This window comes from Bubalus kerabau, chromosome 4 (genome assembly GCF_029407905.1).
Source record: "Bubalus kerabau isolate K-KA32 ecotype Philippines breed swamp buffalo chromosome 4, PCC_UOA_SB_1v2, whole genome shotgun sequence".
Lineage (NCBI taxonomy): Eukaryota > Metazoa > Chordata > Mammalia > Artiodactyla > Bovidae > Bubalus > Bubalus kerabau.
Window position 1 is genome coordinate 40,977,888 of NC_073627.1, and position 23,448 is coordinate 41,001,335.

Here is a 23,448-nt window from a genome sequence, read left to right on the forward strand (position 1 = left end):
TTTCTTTTATCACTGCTGTCTTCCTAGAGTAGCTGTCTCCTAGGGTTCCTGTGGATGTAGAAATTGCCATTTGGGATTGCAGGCTTTTGATGTGTAAAACTCAGAGATCATTCGAGTAGAGGGTCCTGTCTTGACTTTCAGATGAGCACTGGAATATTGATGAGTTTTGAAGCTGGGTGATATAGTTCATTATCCTATTTTGTCTCCTTTGCATGTGCTTGGCCGTGAACATTCTTCTGTAATTTTATGATCCACAAAATTCTCATTGTCCTCTGTGGTTGCTGCTATATGCAAAAGAAAAATGTTTTTGAACTGGTTAGCCGGAATAATTTTTCTAGGCTACGTAAGAGGTGGTAACAGAATAGCGTCTGTTTGTTCTCACTTTTCCCCTGCAAGAAGGATTGACTTCTGGTTGCCTGGAGCAGTCTGCCTTACTGTTCATGCACTCGTTGCTCAGCTTGAGCTGCCCCTGCCCGCAGTATTTATGGAGGCCTCATACCTGGGCTTGTTCACCGTCTCCAGTCCCCTGTCCACACCATAGGCTTGTCCTGGGTGCTCCTCTCCCAAGGTCTTGGCCACGCTTTGTCTCCAGAGTCTCTCTTAAGTGTTGCTGTAACTGTGAGCCTCTTTCCTTCTCCTGTAGGGCAGAGGAGTAGAGATGTGCGGAAGTATGAGGGGACCATTTGCAGATGTTTCTGAATACATGAGCTCAGATTTGAAACTGAGCCTTCCCTTTCTGTACTCTGCAGCTAGGTGTGCTGCTGGATTGAAATAAGTTTTCCCAGTCAAGTCTGAATGGCCTGCCTGATGGAAGCCCAGACTTGCCTCTGTGCCATGCAGTAGGGTGTTCCAGAGGTTAGTGTTTGAAATACTCACTGATTACCAAAGATGGTTGTGCTCTTTTTGACCTCCCTGAGGGATTATCCTTTCTGTCATCCTCTAGAATAAGAATACCAGGGCTTTCCCAACAAATGGTTAAAATTGTTAGTAATGTCCCAGCTTATCCCTATGCAGACACTTAACAGCTGCAGGAAAATGCAACTGCACCTGTTTCCGAGTGCTTTCTGTTGAACCTGCTTTCCGCACTTGTTGGCACCACAGGCAGAAGAGCTGATAATGAGCTCTGGCACCCTCCAGGCCATCTCAGGGACTAGCGACACCCTTGCCCTCTTGGATTAACAGCTATTTCAGATCAGAGTATCAAAGAGCACTGTGTTTCTGTGGTAGTAAAACCAGCTTACTTTGAAAGGGAATCAGCTAAGCCTTCTTCCCTCCCTCCCTGTCTTTTAGGTCATCCTTGAGCCCTGTTCTTAGCTTCAGCCATGAAAGACTGCCTCTTGCTAAGGGCCCCAGGCTTCTGCCATGCCAGAGTACTCATCCCTCCACACCACTGCCCCCAACCCAAAGCTGTTAATAATGCATCCCCAAGTGTTCCATTAGGTACACTTAAACTGCTACAGGGAAAACGGCAATTTCTGATTTGTGGTAACCCAGCAACAGTTTCTTAGCACTGGTGCCCTCGATCAGCAGCTGCTTTCCCAGGGGTCCCAGGGCACTCGGGAGGGCTTCAGTGGGCTGCCCTCTTGGTTCTCCTTCTCGCTACCTGGACCTCTCCCTACTCCCTGCTTTTTAAAGTGGTCACCTCATTCTCTCCTCTTGCTCCTGCGAGCTACGGAGGGGAGGGAGGAGCATGCTGCTTTAGGTGAGGAGAGGAAGCCAAGGACTGGAGCTGGTTAAGCAGAAACATTGACCTACTTCCCTGCCCCACCCCCATTCCCGCCTTTTTAGGATAAATGTGCAAGTTACTATGGCAACTTCTGTTTTCACTTATCTCAGGCCTACTGGCTTGCTTCTGTTGGTGCTGAATGCTGAAAAATTCGTATTTGCTGCTGATTCAAGTGCCCACACTAAGCCCATTCCTCTTGTCGGGATTTATTTTAACAGCCAAAAGACGAGTCCTAGTGTTGATAAAATTGTGTCTGTTCATTTCCGACTGATGACAAATATAAGGAAGCATATCATAAGGACTGTTCGTTACAGAATTTTAACAAGCCGCTTAGAATGCCTCTTTGTCTGAGCTTCTCGCATTGCTCAAGGCATTATTTTAGCTTTGCTTTGCTTTCAGATGTTTGACACTTGTTAAAAGAAAAAGGGGAAATAATGCGACTGTAATAAATGGTATGTACTCTTGGTCTGAGTATTGCCCAGGAGCTCTGGTTTTAAAAAATGAGCCCCCTCTGTTCAACACATTTCCTCTGAGCCTGGGTCTTTGTTGTCCAGGGAGTCATAACTAGAGAGCTTTCTGGAGAACAGATGGAGGGAAGGGGTCACATTAATTAGGTAGCCTTGTTAGTGTCAGAATGGGGTTCTTCTGACAGTGTTCCACTTCCTAGTCCACATATACTCAAACTAATTTCAGATAGAGGAAGGATTCTGTGTAGGTGCTCAGGGGATGACACTTGGAGACAGGTATCAGGGTGGTACTTCAGGGCTCTCTCTCATTTTAGAGATCTCATCAGCAGATCTCTGATCTGCTTTTGTCAGTATTATGTATTGATTTTATTTATTGAGAGGATTCTCCTGTTAAGACATGGTTAGAGGGGATTCTCTGGCAGTCCAATGTTTAGGACTCTGCATTTTCACTGCTAAGGGTGCCGGTTCAGTCCCCTGTTGGGGAACTAAGATCCCATAAGCTGCTCAGTGTGGCAAAGGGCAGGGGGAGGAAGGACATGGTTTGAAAACCAGTAGAATACCAGACTATAAATTATGCTGTAAAACAGATGTGATGGTTAGGGATCTGAGCTATTTAGCAAAACCAAAGCTAAGGTTCCTTCTTTTGTTACTTTTCTTATTGTGACATTCATTGTGATAATACCAAAGAAATAAGATAGTATTTCCTATTGCTTACAATGATTAGCTTTACGAAAGAGAAGTATGGATACGAAAGTTCATATGAGTGAGTACTGAAATGAATGGTAGGAACCAGAATGGTGGAGAATTAGGCCATTCAGAAAAGAAAATGATTCAGTCTGGGAGGACTTCATGGAGGAGGAATTGTCAATGTCTGACTCATAGTTGGTGCATAGAGTATTTGTTGAGTGTTAAAAGGAATATGATGTAGAACTTCTACTAAGGAACAGCATTGCAAGCATAATGTTAATCGGTATAGTAGATTTCAAGCACCAGAGATAGTCTTTGTTGTGATGTGAATGCTTCACACACATTATGTTATTTTATTCAAACCTGACAATACCCCACTTTTTAGATGACGAAATTGGAGACTCTAAAAAGTCAGGTTGAAGCCTTGCTTAGTCTGACTTCACAGCCTAAGCTCTAAGTCAGTGTGCTGCCCAAGGACTGCCCTTTGTTCCATTCTAACCAGGTATTACCTACTCAGCAGCCCCTCAGCACCTTGCTATAAATCCATCCCAGCCACCTTTCTTGTAACGGTCACCTGGGTTCATCCTGAGCTCGCCTTTCAAAGAAAGGATGGCTCCTCAGTGGCTCCTTGTTTCTCCCAAATCTGTTTTTTACTTCCCTTCCATCCTAATCACTACCTGTTTTCCTGATTGTGCTGCCTTCTACGGCGTTAGAAGTTACACAGTCTTCTTATGATGCCAGGGTCATTGCTGACTATCATTACAGCCTTTGGTCACAGCCCTTTCTCTCTCTGATCCTTTCTGTGGACTTCCCTTCACTACAGCCCAGCTCAATTCTAACTTCTGCATAAAGCCTTCTTAACCAATTCCTTCTTAACCATGCAGCCTATAGAAATCTCTCTGGACTTATCTTTATATATATTTATTTGTCTGTGCTGGTCTTAATTGCGGTATGCAGGATCTTTAGTTGCAGCATTCAGGCTCTTAGTTGCTGCGTGCGGGATCTAGTTCCCCAACTGGTGATCGAACCGTGGCCCCCTGCATTGGCAGCACAGAGCCTTAGCTGCTGGACCACCAGGGACGTCCCTGGATTTATCTTTCAGTTATTTGTATTCTGCATGAACTTACTTCTGACATAGTTTGTTCTGGTATTTTGTTTAACAGTGGCATGGTGGATTACCCTAAAACTATTGCCGAGTGTATAGAAACTGTCTAGGTTGAGCAGGCTACTTCTCTAAGTTTTTGTTTCTTCATCTGTAAGCTGGGGGTTACTGATGGTACCCACCACATCAGGTTTTGAGAATTAAATGTATATAACACAGTGCCTGATACGTATAGTAGGTGCTCAGTAAAATGTATTGTGTTACCATTTCCCACCGTTCCCTCTCACCACCTCTGTCTGATGTCCCAGTAATGTTGAGCTGCCCTCATGATTCTAAAGCAAATCTTAGAGTGTATTATTTCATCTATAACTATTTTTATATTTATTTACAAAAGGTGTTTCATTTTACTTTGTATTTTTAGGGATTGCCTTTTTTTGTATGTGCTATTTAGTTTTGTTTGGTAATTGTAAAAGATACTCATACATGGTTTCAAAATCAAATCTCAAAAAGGATACTATTAGAAGTCCAGCTTCATTCTCTTGTCTCTTTCACCCCAATCAATTCCTCTTCTCCTTGGGTTACTATTTAAACGATTTTTTAATTTATCCTCCCATTGTTTTTAGTGGGGTTGGTTGTTTTAATATAAGAAAATACACACTTATAGCCACCTACTTTCTTAGATAGGTAGTAGCATTCTACATAAACTTTTTTCCTTTTTTTTTTTTTACTTTGTATTGTTTTTCCATATATCTAGGAATGATTACAGGACATTTTAAAAACAGCAACCAGTCAGATTAGATAACAATAGAAATGCCACTGGCTGTTAATAAAGAAGCCACACTTTTAGAGAGCAAAATACTTAGTCCACTTCATGGCATCAGAGCTGATACACATATGAAAAAGGCAAGATGATCTGACTGTCCATCCCCGCGCACTTCTTGTGTGTATTCCAGCCAGGTGTCAGTGTTGGCCCCTTGGCTTCACTTTTCCATAAATAGTAGCCTGCGCTGAGTAACAGCTCACAGACACTCGGCTTGTTCCTGGAGGACCTGGAGCGGTAGCCATTCACAATGTGGCAGGGCAGGGAAGACCCGCGTGTGGTGGGCAGGAGCACGCCTTTCCCCTCAAGACCATCCTGGAAGCTGCTCTGTCTTATCGAGGAGGCTGTGGCTTCATGCCAGCAGATCTTAGTGAATGACCCTCTTCTTGTCCTGCAGATATGAGGGAGATCTGTGTTCTATCTTAGCCATAGTTAGCAGCAGAGCTTCAGCAGAATGAGAATGCTATACAGATTTGTATCAGGTTACACCTGATTTGAAAGTCTTCTGACTGGTTGCACCACTGAGGTCTAGAAATTAAAGCAAGAGTGAAGATTTAAGCAATTTAAAGACAGCTCTTAAGACTCCACACTCCCAGTGCACGGGGCCTGGGTTTGAGCCCTGGTCAGGGAACTGGATCCCACACGCTGCAACTAAGAATCGCACGTGACAACTAAGACGTGTGCAGCCAAATAAATACTTTAAAAGAAGAAACAAAGACAGCTCTGTTAGGTAAAGCATATTTTTAAAATGTGATAACTGTTTTTGTCCAATTCATGGTTTCAGTGTGGTAACACTTGGAGCTCCTCCCATATTGATGATGATTCATTGAATCCTTGCAGTGTAAAAGATACAAAGCCTGTGTTCTCTGCAGAATTTACAACTACCCACTAAACTTTCACATTGTAATTTCAGCTGGGTGATACAGTAGTTCATCTTCTAACCCAAAATCAGCTGTAAATTCACCTTCTAGTTTTTTACATTAAACTGAATTAACCATTATTGATTTTTTTAAATTATGCTTTAAAATGTTAAATTGTTACTTTGTCTTCTAAACTATGACAGTTTGAGTATAGCACTCTTTATTGAAAATATTTGTGGTTTGAGATTTAAAAGCATATTAGCAAATTAAGATAATCTCAGTTGGGGAAAAACAGCTTCCATTTACTAGTCTTGTGACAGGGTATAAAATAACCTGCTGTTGAACCTGTGGGGTTGAATTTAACTATTAATTTATTAGGACCTGCTCCTGTATTTTACTCCGGCCCTGCCTACTGAGAATTTTCAGTATGAGCAAGAAAGGATGAGGAATGATTGCTATAAGCCAGACTTAAGTTAATCTTTAATCATTTAAAAGCTTTTAGAGTTTCTAAAGTATAAATTATCTGTCTCTTGAGTGCTTACCCAGTTTCTGTAATAAAACTAGGGAACCCCCTGGTGGTCCAGCGGTTAGGAATCTGCACGCTCACTGCCAAAGGTGCAGGTTCAGTTCCTGGATGGGGGACTAAGATCCCTAAGCTGTGTGACATGGCCAAGAGTAAAACTAAATCCTGAGAATGTGTGTGTGAGGGAGTGAAAACAACTCACTAAAGATCTTCAGAAATACCAGATTTGTTGATTGACCATTATATATGGTACATTGGAGCCAGGATGCAAGGTAAAGGAGCCATATATGAGATGGAGAAGTTTTCATTTTTGTTCTGGTGTAACAAGGCAGCAAGCTGTCTGTTTTGCTGTTTCTGAAAGTGGGTCCTTGAGCGAGCTCTTGTTAAGTTTGATGAGGGTGCATTTCTCTCCTTTAAGTTCTAGAAAAGCCCATTCTTACTTTTGGAGGAGAATATTGCAGGAAATGACAGACGTAGCAATATCTTCACGTTGCTGGTTGGAATTTGTGAGCACAAATGATTCCCACCTCTGTCCAAAGAGAGATGAGGTGCTATCCTTCCAGCCATACTTGTAGATGACCTTTGGTGTGCTGTGGGGGATGGCCCTACGACGGTGACCTTTCCATGGTAACAGCTTTGGATGTCAGGAAGTGGAAAGAATAATTTGATTCTTGTCTCCCATCCTCCTCCTGCATACCACCATCTTTTTTCACCCCCAGCTTAATAATCATATATCAAGCTCCTCAGTGCAAAGTTTAGGCTCTCAGTACCTGGAGAAATTGTTTCTTATGTTGGGCGATTGAGTAATAACAATGCTGCTGTCTTGGTGCCCATATGAATTGTCTCATCTTGCCTGAAACATTAATTGAGCAAGTTCAGACTTCACGGCTTAGTCTGCCGTTCATTTCTCAAGAGCAGGTTTCTTACTCATACACACACCCTTTGTTTTTGGTCCTTTTCTTCTAAGCTTGTTTTCTATTCTTTAACTTCCCTTTTTATTAGTTAATATCTGGTATAAAGAGAAAATGTTGTTTCTAGGAAATACCATCTAAAAGTGTTCTAGCATAGAATAAACTGGCTATTTTCTTGTGTATGTGGGGGTAGGGAGTTGCTAGTTGGTTCCTACAAGGCCTCACCCAGTAACTGGACCTCACTGTGTATGTACTTACGTGCTCTGTTGCTGTTTCCAGGCACAGTCGGGAGTTCACAGCCACACAATTATCAAATGCTTCTTTTTAGGAAAAGATCTTCAGAGCTGACTGGGTATTGTCTCTTTTTGAGCCTTTCTTATAATCCTGCTCATTTTGATCCTAACTTTAGAATTAGCTTAAATTCTTTTTCAAATTTTGATAAAATTTGTCTCCAAGTCAGTCTCTTAAAGTATCCATAATTTATCTGATCTTAGCTAAGACTCTAACTGGGGAAAAAAAAAAAAAAGGCAACCTTTTACTTGAAAGAAATACGCTTTAAATACAGCAGTGTCATTTGGTTTTTAAAATGGAACTTGAGTCCCTCTAGTGGTAAGAGTGTAATTCACTTTCCAAGCTTGAAATTTAAAGAAAGAGGACAGTCTTGAGTTACTGGAATCAGCTTTCAAATCCACTGTTCCTGTGGGTGCTAGTGTCCACTCTCCCCAGCCAGGAGGCAATGCATAGGTGGGCACTGGCTTGGCCCTGACATGCCTGGATTCAGCGTCCTCTTCCGCCCATGAGATCCTAGTGCCCTGGTTGTTCCCAGTATGTGATCTTACAAACTGCCACTCACCAGCTGCTCTCTTTCAACAGGTCTCAGCACATATCAACCTGGGCTCCGTGCTGGTGATTTTAAGCCATGCATTTTTTATTTTTTTAATAGAAAGGAGCACAGTGAGTGCCCTTGGGGTCCTTGAGTTGCCTTGAAAGAAATAGTTGCACAGGCCTGTTTTGGGCATAGCAGGTAGATGAAGGAGTCATATACTGATAGAACACAGGCAGAAAGTACCTGGGTTTGAGATTCAAATCCTAACTTTACAAATACTAACCATGTGACCTCAAGCACATTCCATTGCTGCTCTGTATCTTAGTTTTTCCTGTCTATAAAATGGGGAGATGGTAAACCCATTTGGCATAGTTGTTTTAAGTATTAAAAATAAACATGCCAAGGCCTTTGTTCTTTTTTAGGGCTCTGCAGTTGGTAGCAAAGGTCATGGAGATTCCCCCAGCTGAATTTATTATAACGCATGAGATTTGATTATTTGGATGACCTTCCCCTATTCTCCCATGCCCTCTTGTTCTTTCAGTCACCACCCAGTAAGCGAAGAAAACTAGAGAAGCCAAGGAAGCCCATTACGTTCGTAGTCCTGGGGCCTGTGATGAAAGAACTAGCCCTCAAAGCATCATCTCTGGGCCCTGAGACAGTGGAAGGCATTGTGGTTGTGACAACATGGATTGAAAAAATCCTCACTGATCTAAAGGTACCTGGTTGATAAGCACATTGAAGAAGTACTTACAAATAATCTTTTTTCTCTTCTTTTTTTTTTAAAAGGAGTTTTCAGAGGAGAAAAGTGATCTATAAAATTGTTTTTCCTCCAAACAGGTCCAGCATAAACGAGTTCCCTGTGGAAAGGAGGAAATCAGCCTTTTCCTAACGGCCATAGAAAACTCCTGGATTCACTTGAGGAGGAAGAAAAGAGACCGAGTGAGACAACTGAGAGAGGTGCCCCTAGCGCCCAAGGACGTGATCGAAGCCCTGGAAGAGAAAAAGCCTCCCCCGAGGGAGTCCGGCAGTAGCCAGGATGTTGCCCAGGGCCCCCAGGAGAGTGCCCTGGAGGGCCCTGCTCCACCGGAAGGCGAGTCTGCCACTGTTGGGGGCCATGGCCCCAGCCAGGACTCGCTTTCCCAGGAGGAAAACCCAGAACCCACGGAGGATGAAAGGAGTGAGGAAAAGGGGGACATGGAGGTTCTGGAAGGTTGTAAAGGCTCTAGTAATGGAGCCCAGGACCACGAGGCTCCTGAGCCCTTCAGCAGCCCAGCGTCTGAAAAAGGGAACCATCTCCAAGGAATGGCTGGACGTTACTTATTCAAGTGTCTGATAAACGTTAAGAAGGAGGCAGATGACGCCTTAGTTGAAATGCACTGGGTTGAGGGCCAGAACAGGGATTTGATGAACCAGCTTTGTACTTATATACGTAACCAAATTTTCAGGCTTGTTGCTAGTTAACTCCAAAATTCTCGCACAGTTGGGAAAGTTCTATAAAGCAGCTTGCTTTGAAGAGTGGCCTGGGAGGGGTGGCAAGCTGAATTCCATCATTAGCCCACTAGTAACATTATGTGGAATTGTCTTAAAAAACCAACAAATGAGTCCATTTTTAAACACCTGCCTCCTTTAAAAAAAAAAAAAAAGAATTACAGGGCATTGTAGTATGGTAGTTCAGAGAAAGAATTGTGGTGATCAGCATCAACAAAATGCCATCGGTAAACTCATAAGGGATTTAAACCTGACTTAAGCTGATCACCTTTGGAGAAGGAAATGGCAACCCACTCCAGTATTCTTGCCTGGAGAATCCCATGGACAGAGGAACCTTGCCAGCTGTAGTCCATGGAGTCGCAAGAGATTGAGTGACTTTGACTACTTCACTAAGCTGATTGCCTTGGCTTCAGACTGGTTTTCTGAGGCCAAAAGGATTATTTTTGCAGTCTGATCCTGGTCAGAACTCAACAGTGCATCCTGCCTTCTGTGTCAGCCTTGGTTGCTTCTGAGAAGGGGTGACCTTCTCACCCCTGCCCTCCTGCCCCTCCACCCCATGGAGGTGGTATACCAGGGCGGATAGCCCTATACCCTCTTCTACAGTCACTTGCAAGACTAAAAACTTTGGGTACATACGATTGATGACCCCTGTGTCAGTCCTGAGACAGGAACTAGCCTTTTGAGAGTCAGGGAGAGAAAGCTCAGTAATGCCAGGAAGAAGGCCTGATATCAGGGAGCGCCTGGAAACGTTGAAGACAATCGGCACATTCCTGACTCTGTTTTGGATGTTGCTTGTTTCAGAAACAGAATTAGGTAAGCAAAACTGCCAGATATATAACTGCGATGCAGCAGAATGAAGCCATACCCATGCCTCCAACCTGTTTAAAGAACTGTTTTGTAGCAGTTTGACTGGTGTGGATTTTTTTTTTAATTTGTTTTGACGTTTGAAGTGGAGCTAATATAAGAGTATTCAGAATTGAAAACTGTCAGTCCCGTTTGAATCCTGGGGTTGGGGAAGATAACTCTCTTGGCTTTGAATGGATAAGTGATGGGTGATGGAAATGAGAAATGGAGCAAGATATACTTACATGTAGTAAGTTGCTTAAGAAAGCCTCATCTATTGGCAGATAAGTTATTGCTAATCAAAGATGGTTTTGGCACGGGAGTTCGTTTGTAATCCCTTCTGTGTTTACCTGTTACCATTGGAGAATTCTGAGGCCAGGGTAACTGTTCTTAAAACATGTTTCCTAATTGTGCTGTCAGGGCTCAGCAGGAATACCTCTGGGAAAGGCGTCTCTTTTTTGTCCTCTTGGTGTCTCGGTTATCCTCTGCTGTGCTTGGCTTTCACTGCTTGATTTTATACCAGCAGCCAAGGGTTCTATTTATCCTGAAAATTTTGGGTACAGTGCCATTGCCTGCAAAGAAGACTGTAGTTAAGCCACACTTTTGAAAGGTGGCTGTTGGTTGGGGCATAAAACTGATGACCTTGGCATACTTTGGCAGCAGCTAGACCAGTCCTTCAGCAAAGATACTGGAAACGGAAATAGGACCATATCATACCTCTCCGTGGCAGTGGAGACAGAGCTGCCGAAAAGAATGTATGAACCAACCAGTGTTCTAAGCTGGTCCATGGACCTCTGGAGAACCCAGAGCTTCCTGGGTTATTTCCAAAGGCTCTGTGGACATGTTTGGGTTTTTTTCTGGAGAGAAGGGTCCCCAACTTAGAGAGAGGAGCTACTAACTCATTGGGGATTAGGAACCGCTATGCTGGTTAGCCTTTGACAGGAAAAGGAAACTTAATGCCCAGGGTCCCACAGAGTCCAAGATTCAGCACAGGGCCTCGGAGTCCGGTGATCCAGTCATCTCCTCCATCCACCCCCACCATCCTTTTCTCCTCACCTCTCATGACATTGGAGTCATATGCTGGACCCAAACCTAGTTTCTGTCTTGATCAAATTTTAGGATACGTGAGTTAGGTAACGACTCTTCACTCAATAAAGCTGTCACTGTTTGCGTGTTTGTTTCACTGTAAAGGAGTAGGACATGCTCATTAAGGATTTGGAAAGATGAAAGGAGGAAACAGCTTCAGTCACCCCTCGCCTCAGCCTCCGGGAGCATAGCCCCTGTTGGTATTTCAGTGTTTCCTTCTAGTCACTAATCTGTCTCTATAGATGGGGGGTGTGAGTGTGTGGGTTCAACTTTGGTTGTGTTCATTCTGTATATTCACAGTATGCTTTTTTCCTCCGTGTTGTCACAGGAGTGTATTATTGATCCTCCTCACTTGTTCACAATGTATTTCAGCCACAGTATTAGCCTTTGTTAAGTCTAGTACTTAGAGATTCCCAGGGAATCCTCTGTGGGCCTGGAAGCACAAAAGAGCTGTCCTATGTCTGTGTGTGTTCAGTGCTCCAGGTTTGAGGCTTGGTGCAGTGGAAGATGCTTTATAGTTTAAGCTGATGCTCTTAGAGTTTAAGAAGCATATGGCGAGAGAGCCTTCCACTGCTGGAACTGTGAGTGCAGTTTTTGCATTGGTGTGTCTTCAGTTCCTTCTCTGAGAAGAATAGTTTATTTCCATCTAATGAGAGAACATTGAAACATTTTTAAAAGACATTTAAAAATCCTTTCACTTACACATATACTTTATAATTGTGTGATATGGGGTAGCCTATACTTCTGATAAAAGGGGAAGATGAAATTTTTTTTTTAAAGAAATAGATTACTGACCTGTGTGTCATAATGTTGAGTGATAACTGCCTAAGTGTCTGGAGGTCAAGTTCATGTTGATGGATTAGTATGAAATTCAGTCTTTGTGGTGGTATCTTAAATTCTATTCTGGTCCCTGGCCTGGGCGTCTGATCTCTTGATAACCAAAGTGGGAACAGAAGCAGGACTTGTTTTCCAAGGAGGGGAATAAGCTGCTTTTGTTCTTTGGAATCTGCTTTGCTTCTAGCAGTGGGTTCTTTCACCCCACATCCTTGCCCAGCTATTCACACACCAGAGCATCACTGCTTGTCCTCACGGGGTCTCTATCTCTGTGGTGGAGTTTCAGCTAGTCTTAAGGGAGTGTGTGGGTGATATATACTTAAAATTTTAGTATGTATTTTTAAAAACATGAAACCTGTCAAAGCTTACCATATGATTACACCTGCTTCTAAGCTCTGACATGTAGTAAAATTGCAAGGGGTGGAAAAGATGCAAAGGCCTTTAGAAAATTCTAGGCCTCCTAAAAGAAGCCCCTCCTTCTTACTTAAATCCAGGTGTTTTCTGCTGCGGCCACACGAGGGCGTATGTGGATTTTTTTTAATCAGCTTCACGGTGGGCGTGGATAAAATTGTGTCCTTGGTATTTTCTTGAAATAGCCAGTCACTACTCATAAATATTTTTATGTAAGTAAGTACGTTCTTACGTTAAAAAACTTAGATGAAAGAAAGAAGGGAAAACTCACCACCCTGTGGTCTGGGCATAAGTTTTCAACCTTTTTATGTTTCTTTATGGTCCCAGATGATTTAAAAAATTTTTTTCTTTCCACCTGTCTTACTACTCTAAAATAGACCTAGGCTGTGTTAGTCCTTTGGATCAACTTTTTATTGGTCTCTAGCTAATGGTGCTGGAAGGGGACATTTCATGATTTTACACAGTAAGTTTTCCAAAACTACTATTTGTGTTGCAGGAAGAATAATAGAGCCTAAAGAAAGAAGCTGCTTTCAGCATTCCTAAGGAGTGCTCTGCAGAAGGGAAGTCTCAAAGGTGCAACACTTTCACAGCCACATCTCTTGGAGAAGTGGGCACTCAGGAGAATCAGTTTGCTGAGTGGGCATTAAGCCCAATAAAAACCCAGAGGCGGCTTACTAGTGAGGATGGATTGGCCTCTGCCTCCTGGAGCAGGGTGTTGATGGTCTTGAACCTTCTCATGCTTCCGGGTACCAGCCTCTTGGTGCTTGTGCCAGCACCATATTAAGGAAGCCTGGGGGGCTCACCCTGCGAGCAGTGGGACCTCACACACATACCAGAGGGTTCCTGCTCTGCTCTGCAAAGACATTCAGATCCTCTGCTATGACTCACCCAAATGACTAAAACAGCAGTTTATTTTTTTTAATTGCTGGTTGGAACGGCTAATGCTCCCTTTTGGAACGGCTAATGCTGCCTTTTGGAGGCTTTGCTTTTACTCCAGGGGACCATGTTGTGACTGAAGGCCTTGCACCTCTGAATGCTCTCTGAGGTGCAGCCTTTTCTCCGTCCCTCTCTCAGCCTGGCAGAACCGTCGGGGACTCCAGGCTCTCTTCAGGGAAGCGAGGGATCACAGGTGCTGACTAGGAGCCAGGGAACTGAGATCAGGCGGAGTGGGCCAGAAAGTGCAGGGGCGTGGAAAACAGCGAAGGTCACAGACTTCACAGTTCATCAGACCCGAGTCTACATTCCAGTTCCACTTACAGGGTCAGTCATTCTCACTGAGGCTTGACTTCGTCATACAAAAGGTGCTGGATTCTCACTTCTAAGAGTCATGACAGCAGTCAAGTGAGAGGAATACTAAAGACCCTTGGAAGAGTCCATAAACAAGGGGTAGGCTCATTGCTTCTTAGTCTCTCTTGAGTTTTCACTTTCTGCTCAGAACATCTTCTGTCAAGAGACTCAGGTGAAAAAGCCAAGACCTCAAGTGTGTCGGTGCAAGTATAGGCTGCCACTCTGGCCCAGAGCAGAAATCCAGACTTCTGTGTGGTGGGAGGATAAACGGAACCAATACTGACTATCAGTCCTCTATGTCAGTTGTCTGACTTAACCCCGCAAAGAGGCGTGGACTCCCTGTGTGCTTGCGTAAAGAAGTGGCAGCTCAGAAATGCCTTAAATGACTTGCCCTAAGGTTGTTTACAGGGACTTGACCTCAGGTCCAGAGATAGGAGACAGGGATTTCATATCAATCTCGATTCGTCACAAGTGCTACACTTAGGATGGAAACGGACTCCTGGACTCCGTGGACCCATCTCTAGGGAAGGAAGCTTCGACAATACGACACGGGGAGGAGAAAATTAAGTCTTAACCAACTCTGCCATTGAGCATTTGAAGGTCATATTATTTTCCAGCCTTTGATCAATGAGCAAGCTTTAATAAAATGAAATTGCTTATAATTAGTTCTTAACTTACACTACCAAATCTATAGAATTTTGGATTTGGCAGTAGTACAGATAATTAAGTCGATAGTGAAACCACAGTCTAGTGCAAGCACACACTGGATTGGAATCAATGTAAAATAACTGATAATTAGGTAATGACTCTTTGACAATGCATAATTGTATAATAAGGGGAAGAAGGATTTTTTTTTTAGGCAGCATCAAATATTTCACTTACGGAAAGCAAAACTGATAGACTTTCAGATCTTGCTACAGAAGGGTAACAGTCATCATAAAAAATAGCAAGTCGTCTTCCCCAGGTAAGGGAATGGACTGTGTGAATCGAGAAAAAGGAAAGGCTGCCTGCCATCTGGTGGGAGTTCAAGGAGTGTGGCTGAGAGTGGAGGAAACAGAGCCAGGAAATTCCCAGCTAGGGAAGCCTTGGCCGGCTCCAACAGCCAGCCTGCCCCCAGGGGAAGCTGCCCTGCGAGCAGCGCTGAGCCTGGGACAGTGGGTAACCTGCCCTGCTACGTGTGTGATGCCAGTGGCTCCGTGTCTCGTGCTGGGAAGTGGGCACTCCCAGTCTGGTCAGGATCCCTAATTGAAGTCTCTTTGTCCCAGGATTTGCCTTCAGGGGGGCAGATGTGGGGCTTCTGGAGCAAACGCTGGCCTCTGTTTTATTAATGGACACTTTCATTCACAAAGGGAAGTATTTCCTCATCTTCTACCCCAGGGGCCAGACAAGAAGGGCTGGAGCTCCCACCCCCACTGGTGGAGCGCTGCTGCTATCAAGTAACTTGTGCTCGATGCCTGCTGGTTACTGCTGTGCAGAAGTAGCTGCCCCGTGATGCTGGATCTTCTTATTTCTTGAGGAAAGCTGGAAATCCAGATTTATGAGAAGTTTACTTGATGGTACATCTTCACAACGAATTCAGTATTTTACAGAAACCTGGTTGACCATCAGTTTGTGGCCTCTTCTACCACCAAGTGGTAGAACTTATCTAAATATTTGCTGCCTCCACTCTCCTAACTCGTTTATTTCAGCCACTGAAGTCTGGTTGCTGCCTCCCCACCTCTTTAAAGAGTTCTCCTCACCTCTTAACAGGGAGAATCCCGAAGATTCTAGTAGCCATGGGCCTGGTTTGTGCTTTTCTCTCACTCGTGGCCAACCTTATCCACTCCATGACTTTATACTGCTCACTCCTGCATTCTTCACACACAAATCTAGGCCTTTACTGAACTTTGACCTTCCACATGCCTCACCTCCTGTCGGACATGACCCCCAGGACCATGGCTGTGCTAACTCAACTGATCTGCACCTGCATCTCCCGTACTCTCCACCACATCCAGCCGGCTGTCCAGAATAGAAATCTCTGCTCCTCCCTCTCCTTCACCACTAGGGTCTAAAAATCTTCCACCTGAGAAAGATCCTCCCAATTCCAGCCCAGCCCCTTCCTCCAACCCTGGTGCCACCACCTTAGTGCCCTTCTGCGTCTCTCACCTGGACAGTGAGGGTAGCCTGAACCGTTTCTGGGGGATTTCAGAATTAAGCAGCAGGAAAAGTGGGTTGGGGAGGGGTTGGGGAGAGGAGTAAAGAAACAGGAAGGAAAACTAGGATGGGAAGTAGACCCAGCGCCCCAGGTCAAGTTAGTTGAGATCAAGACTCAGGTGAGGCTCTTCCTGGTCAAGCACGCCAGAACTTTCCCCCCTTTAACATAATTTCATTTTACAAAAGTGATGTTTTCATTAGAAGATATTTAGAAAAGAAGGAATAAAAGTTTACAATTCCACTACTCAAATGGACTTGTTTTACATTTTGTTATCTTAGTATTTTTATATACATATATATTTTTAAGCAGCAAATGTGGAGTCAATGGTCTGTGTTACTGTTTTATAAATGTTTTCATTCAGCAATATGTTGTGATAAATTTTTTCTGGTTATAAAATTAACCTGTGTGTCATAAAACTTGTGAAAATAAAAGTTACCAGAGGTTGCACTGCCCAAAGACAAGCACCAGTAATATTTTGGTTTATATCCTGTTTTCTTCACATGCCATATTGTGAGCGGCGCTTCATGAAACCAGTTGTTCCTTATTGGAAATCGAGATTTTCTGGTTTTCACTTTTGTACATAATGCTTTAGTGAATATCTTTGTACAGAAATGTTTGTGTGTTTTCTTCCTGCTTTAGGATAAATTTGTTTAAGAATTACTGAAGCAGAAGAGATAATGTGCTTTTAATGGCTTTTCCGTATATTACCAATTTGCTCACTGAAAACGCTGTTCTCCTTTACCATTTCTTGTCTTTGCCACACATTTGGTAGCACCAGAAGGCTAATTTTTAAAAATCCTTTATCAAGTGATCGGCAAGAATATTTTCACTGTTTTAGTTTTATTATGGTATTTGCAAGGCCAAACATCTTCGTGTATATATTTATGTTCCATAGTTTTTTTTTTAACGAATTTTAAGTCACGTCCTGTATTCTCTTGTCTACCCAAGTGTTCATTTTGTTGCTGACATCGCAGTGGCACAGCTTGCCAGCATCTTCCTTCATTTTGTCATTTACCTTTTCCTTTTGTTTATGGTGGTTTTGTTTTTACAGTCAAGGAGCTTTTAGAAAAGTTTATATAATCAACTGCGTCAAACTTTTCCTTTCGATTCTCTTTGCCGTTATGGGTAGATAACCTCTTTCACCATCCTTGGAGCCAAAAAATGTTTGCCTATATTTTATTTTGGCTCCTTTGACATTTTGTTTTGCATTTAACACTTTGTGTTTATGTAGGTGTGTGGTGGAAGTTTTAAGGACCTAACTGTGTTTAGTAAACAGTTTAGAGTTACCACAGAGTAACTCTTCTGAGAGATGGCTGGTGAGCTCTAGCCCTGCCTGCCCTGTGAGGTGTCTGATGGGAACCCGGACTCAACGCGGGCTGGGGGCTGGGGAACAAGTTGTCTGTCCTATCCCAGCCTCCAGCCTCGAAGTGGGAGGAGTCACTGGCTGGAACATGGCTCCTGGAGAGTGTAGGGTGTCCCCAGCACTGCCCCATATAGACTCTCCTGATGGGCCCTGGGCCCTTGGTAAGAAATCCTATTGTGGGCATGGAGCTGCACCCTGGATCGGGGTGGTCCGGCCAGTAAGAGGCCACTGCCACAGGCCTCACACCCTCTTCTGGCTTGAGGGGCACCAGTCACTTGTGCAGGCAACTGATACCTTGGGTTTTAAAGACTTGATCTGCAGCCTTGCTTTTACCTGTGAGCTGAGATTGGCTGGGACCTAGACGGAGAGTCCTTTGTGTGGGGCGCTGATTGCATTCCAGCCCCTCTGCCCTGGGAGGAGCCTTCGGGTCCAGCTGGCTCTTGACTCACATGGCAAAAACTCTGCCTGTCTTTACTAATAACTTTGCCCAGTCTCACTCCCATGACCTGAATTAACTTACTCTCATGAAGCTGCCTTTTTTTTTTTCTTGCTTCAAAGGAGTAACCAAAGTCCTCGACCTTTCCCATCTGTCTTTCCACCCTGATCAGCTTCCTCCTTCCCTAGTCATTCACAGCCCCCATCTCTCTAGCTGCATAGCTTGCTTGCCAGCCGCTTTGGTTTCTCAGAAAAGCTCAGTGTGTGTGGCTCCTCCCTGTTTGCTTCTGAACTGCATTTCTTTCCTTATTACTCAGTGTCCACACCCAGGGCGTCTGCCTGGATAAAAATCTGCCCCTTTCCCCCAGTCACCTTTTCAGGCCAGACAGCGCCAGCGAGGAATGGCTGTCAACCCAGGCTAGCTCTTCATTCCTCAGAGCAGCCTGAGGCAGTTACAGCATCCCTGGAGGTCATCTGAGCCCTTGGATCCTAAGTTTAATTCTCTCCTTGCCTTCTCACTCACCTGCTAAGCAAGGTCAATGATTCTGTCTTCAGCCAGCTCCCCATCATCAGCTATTGCTGGGAGGTTTTTGGACCCTCTTCCCTATGCTGGGCTGTCCCACATTGAGGAGAACCAAGCCACTCCTCACCCCAGCTGACACTAAGCAGCACTGTGACCTTGGATAAAACACCACTTGTGAGATTGATTTAGGTGATCATAACTCTCCTAGCTCTAACATCATGTGAGCCAGTTAAGAGGAAGTCGGTGGACGGGAAGGTTGAACTTGACTGTGTCTGTTTCTTAGGTTTAGGAGAAGTCCTTTGACAGCTCGCCAGGAATAGAGGAAGGCAGATGAGGACTTAGGTGAAAACTTCCAGCTCTGGGGAGCCCACTTTACTGCAACTGAATGCATGCCCTATAGGATACACCTCTAAGAAAGTAATTTGGAATCCTGCTCATCATCATTCAGACTGATCTCATCAGGCATCGGGTTCAGTTTGCTAACCCAGCCTTAAATCCACTTAATTCACTTATTAGAAAAATATGATTATCTGGGAACCTAACTTTCTAAAATGGGTAGATCAGTACCCTCACAGATGCTTTTATGGTCCTAGGATTTCTTGTGCTACATCCAGCATGGTGGGAAAGAGCAAAGCTTTACTTTTTCCATGTATCACTGTGGGATTGAGTTCAACTCCGACCTTTTATCCCACTCTGGCTTACCAAAGGTCCCCTGGCCTTGGCTACAAGGAGAGCCCAGTGTCTGGGCTCTATGCTTGACACACAGGATCTGTGAACATCTTGCAGTGTGTCCCTGAGTGTACTTAGTCTTCTGTCTTTCCCTCTTCATTGCACAGCTGACTTTCTCCCTTTGCTCTTGTTTTAACTGTAGTAGGTGAAAAGCTCTCCTAAGACAACGTGCATAGTTTGAGAAGCCAGGCCTGAAGGGTTAGGGCATGTGCGACTTGGGACCTGGTATATTTGTACTTTGGCTTCACACCTTTCCCCCTATCTTATTACTTTTATGCTTTGTAGGGTCAGAGAACTGATCTTCGTAGTTCTTAGGTATGTGTATATCTATATCAAATCTATATCTTATATTTGTGTATATATGTAGAGCTTTGTTGGGATGAATGGTGGGGCAATGGGAGATTGTCTCATTAAGGAATGTCACTAGCTCCACATACTAAAAAATTGAGGTTGGGAATTCCCTGGTGGTCCAGTGGTAAGGGGGCTTCCCAGGTGGTGCTAGTGGTAAAGAATCTACTGCCAATGCAAGAGACATGAGACACGGGTTCAGTTCCTGGGTCAGAAAGATCCCCTGGAAGAGGACATGGCAGTCCACTCCAGTATTCTTGCCAGGAGAATCCATCCCATGGACAGAGGAGCCTGGCGGGCTACAGTCCATGGGGTTGCAGAGTCAGACACAACTGAAATGACTTAGCACACAGGCACGCCAGTGGTAAGGGCTGGCACTTTCACTATCACAGACCCAGGTTTGATCCCTGGTTGAGGAACTTAAGATCCAGCAAGCTGAGCAGCATAGCCAAAAGAGAAAAATCAAGGGGGCCAAACTGGGCACTGGGGTGCAAAAGACTTGAGGAGGAAGAGTGGAAACAGAAATCCTCTCATGAGAATTACACAATGACGGATGGGCCAGGTTTCCTCCTGCCCCAAAGATACTAAGCACTGGAAGCCATTTAGGAACAACTTTTTGGAAATGGCTGGGCTTTGGCTTACACCCAAAACATGCTAACCTTTCTGCTGAAACATCAAAAAGACTTTCCCCTGAATGAATACAACAATGGCCAGCTTCTACCTGAGTTCCACCCTCTTGCAACAGGAAGTTGGGCTAAAACATTAAACAGCCCTATTCATTCCTCTCCTTTTACCCTCCCCCTTACTACCTAAATGGTATCTCTCACCCCCACTGTCCATTCCCCAACTAGAGTAACCTTGGTTGATGAGAAACCCTGTCTGGCCGTTTTCAGGCTCCTGCATGCAGCAACAAGCCCAGGAAAAGCCTCCTTTCTAAACCCTTGCTTTTGCCTAACATCCCCTGGCTGCTGTCCCCACATGACCCAAATAAACAGATGATCATGTGAAGCCAGGAAGGCTGTTTGTTTTAAACAGTGAGCATCTCCACTAATCTCCGGACCAGATGGGTTATTGGGGACAAGGGAGAGGTTGGCATTTGAATTCTATGTTCACCCCACTTTTACCTCCTGCTTCCCCACCCCTGAAGGGAAAGCTGACTTCAGAACACTACTTTTCAGAGGGTTGCCTTTGTGATGTGACAGAGCTGGGTCCTTGATGAGTCAGAAGAATTGGACTTCAGCCGCCAGAAGAGACTTGAGGGCTCTAAAAATGTCATGACCACTTGAGGAAGGCAGAAGGGTACAGTTGGAGGTAGCTCTCTGAGCATCCCGGGCCACTGCGCAGAATGGTACAGTGCTAGCCCCTAACAAAATGAGAACTTGGCGAACAACATTATCTCAAGTCACTTAGATATATATTAGACTAGTTAATGTATACATACATGTGTGTCCATGCTAAGTCGCTTCAGTTGTGTCTAACTTTGCACCCTTCAGGACTGTAGCCTGCCAGGCTTCTCTGTCCATGGGATTCTCTAGGCCAGAACTGAGCCACCTGGGAAGCCTATATATATATATATACATACATATACACACACACACACACACATATATATATATATATATACTGCTGCTGCTAAGTTGTTTCAGTCGTGTCTGACTCTGTGCGACCCCATAGACGGCAGCCCACCAGGCTCCCCTGTCCCTGGGATTCTCCAGGCAAGAACACGAGTGGGTTGCCATTGCCTTCTCCAATGCATGAAAGTGAAAAGTGAAAGTGAAGTCGCTCAGTAGTGTCCAACTCTTCGCGACCCCATGGACCGCAGCCTACCAGGCCCCTCCGTCCATAGGATTTTCCAGGCAAGAGTACTGGAGTGGGTTGCCATTGGCCTTCTCCTACACACACACACACACACACCCCCCAGTGGGTGAAGAATCAGCCTGCAATACTGGAGATTTGGGTTCAATCCCTGGGTCGGGAAGATCCCCTGGAGGGCATGGCAACCACTCCAGTATTTTTGCCTGGAGAATCATGGATAGAGGAGACTGGCAGGCTACAGTCCTTGGGGTCGCAAAGAGTCAGACGTGACTGAAGCCACACACACACACATACATACATACAAACACACATACATACATACAGTCTTAGGTAGCAGATACCTTAAAAGAAGCAATGTTGGGACCAGCACTAATCAAAGCCTTCCAAGGAAAGAAGCATTCATCCTGCAAAGAAGAAATTGTTCTTTAATGCCCTGACCCCCTGTTGCTTTTCAACTTCATCATAAATAAAGCCAATGCCACCCAGTCACTCGTGTGTAATGGCCTCTCTCTGCTCAGCTACAGATGCTGGGGCAGTAACCGTGGAAAGATAAGAGCCCTCTGTAAACTGGTGCTGGCAAACAACCCCTTTCCTCCTGTTCACTAGGTTCTCAATTTCCAGTCTGTGCAGGCTTTCTTTCCCTGGGATGCATTATGCCCTCAAAGGAAAGGCATGAAGCCAGCAAGCATCATCTGTACCAGCTTTATATGTGTCTAGTAGTGTTAAGTGGTCAGACTCCCCTTTCCCATGTGAGCAGTTTGATACTCCTCCACCACTGTTTTCTAACTGGGGGCCCTGACCCAGAACTGTCTTTAGAAGAGTTATCTGTGCGGTCTGGGGATAAATGCTCCTCCTACCCGGCAAGGAGCAACTGGACTACTGAGTGGCCTTAGACAAGTACTTTCTCATCTCTGGACCTCAGTTTCCATTGCAAAATCAGAGAATTGGGGTATTTTGTTGTTTAATGGCTAAGTCGTCTCCGACTCTTTTTGTGACCCAATGGAATGTAGCCCACCAGGCTCTTCGGTCAATGGGATTTCCCAGACAGGAATACTGAAGAGGGTTGCCAATCCCTTCTCCAGGAAATCTTTCCCCACCCAGGGATTCAACTCGGGTCTCCTTCATTGGCAGGTGGGTTCTTTACCATTGAGCCACCTGGGCTGAGCTCAAAGGTCTAATTTGTTAACTGTAACCCCAGGCGGCCCCAAACTCTAATACAAGAAGCCACCGTTGGGAGTGCCAGCCCGGGTCCCGCCCTAGCGGCGAGCGCGGTTGTGGCTTGGCGGAGCGGCCCCGCCCCGCGGCCTCAGTAGTCCAGCCATTGCGAGGGCCGGGCTTCCGCCCTCCACGTTGTTGTTCCCGATTTGCGCCACACCCCCTTGGTCTAGGCTGTGGACGCCTAAGTCGTAACCGCCCTGAGCCCGGCCCCAGAGCAAAGGGCGGCCTCTGGGGAGACACAGTCGGACTCTCCACCCGCATCAGACGCGCGTGGACAAAGACGAGAGTCTAGGGGAAGGAAGGAAAGAGACTCAGTTTTAAAAGGAGGTTGGTGAAAAGTAAACAGCAGGTAGGGTACAACTGTAGAATTTCCCTCTCAGCGTCCCACTCTCCACACAGTGGCCCCATCCGCACCCACGAATGTGACCCTGCTAGACACTGGCCCTTTAAACACAGGGCTGGCGGCGCGGGGTGTCCATGTGGAGCTGCTCCATGCCGTGTTGTCCTGCCCGCCCATTGGCCCGCGGCCCGGTGACGTCGCCTAATAGGATGCGAACGCACTGCGGGGGGAGGAACGGAGACAAAACGCGGAATCGGATTTCCACTCCGCTCCCTTCGCGGGTTCTCTGGCAGCCTCCAGCCGTCAGCTCCGCCCAGGGGCGGATCCCGGGGGAATTGCGACAGCAGGATGGTTGCAGGAATTAGGTCACGTGTAGGTAGAAAGCGGAGACCCAGGGGTCAGGCCAGTCTTTACCAACCTAGGTTTCCCTGACCTGGAATATTATTTGAGCTAAACTTAAGTCCTGAATTTTTCACCCTTCTTTACCTCCAGCAGGACAAATTGCGTTTTGAATGACCCTAACACGCAGCCGTTGCTCAACTTGTGGCTTGCAATCGGGGCGGGGCGAGGCGGGAAAGCGGAAATGCAGGGCGCGAACCCGGCTGGAGCTTC

The 23,448-nt window shown here is 45.2% G+C and overlaps 1 protein-coding gene and 1 long non-coding RNA gene across 4 annotated transcripts in view; one reads left to right on the forward strand and one right to left on the reverse strand.

Moving 5' to 3' along the window:
• The window catches only part of METTL16 (methyltransferase 16, RNA N6-adenosine), a 70,802-nt gene extending 54,264 nt beyond the window's left edge, over window positions 1-16,538 (forward strand). For both annotated transcript variants that reach the window (XM_055576914.1, XM_055576915.1), the window contains exons 9-10: window positions 8,464-8,637; window positions 8,760-16,538. In XM_055576914.1, coding sequence (XP_055432889.1) covers window positions 8,464-8,637; window positions 8,760-9,383 — 798 coding nt within the window. In that variant the 3' untranslated portion in view covers window positions 9,384-16,538. The remainder of the gene's footprint in view (window positions 1-8,463; window positions 8,638-8,759) is intronic.
• LOC129649475 (uncharacterized) lies at window positions 151-23,439 on the reverse strand. 2 transcript variants are annotated; one of them, XR_008713118.1, is made up of 5 exons: window positions 23,323-23,439; window positions 21,620-21,682; window positions 10,604-10,825; window positions 500-637; window positions 151-284 (listed from the first exon to the last, which is right to left on the reverse strand). It is a non-coding gene; the product is annotated as an uncharacterized LOC129649475 (long non-coding RNA). The 2 variants fall into 2 exon arrangements; XR_008713117.1 differs by lacking the exon at window positions 23,323-23,439 and adding an exon at window positions 22,911-23,027.
• Between the last annotated feature and the right edge of the window lie 9 nt (window positions 23,440-23,448).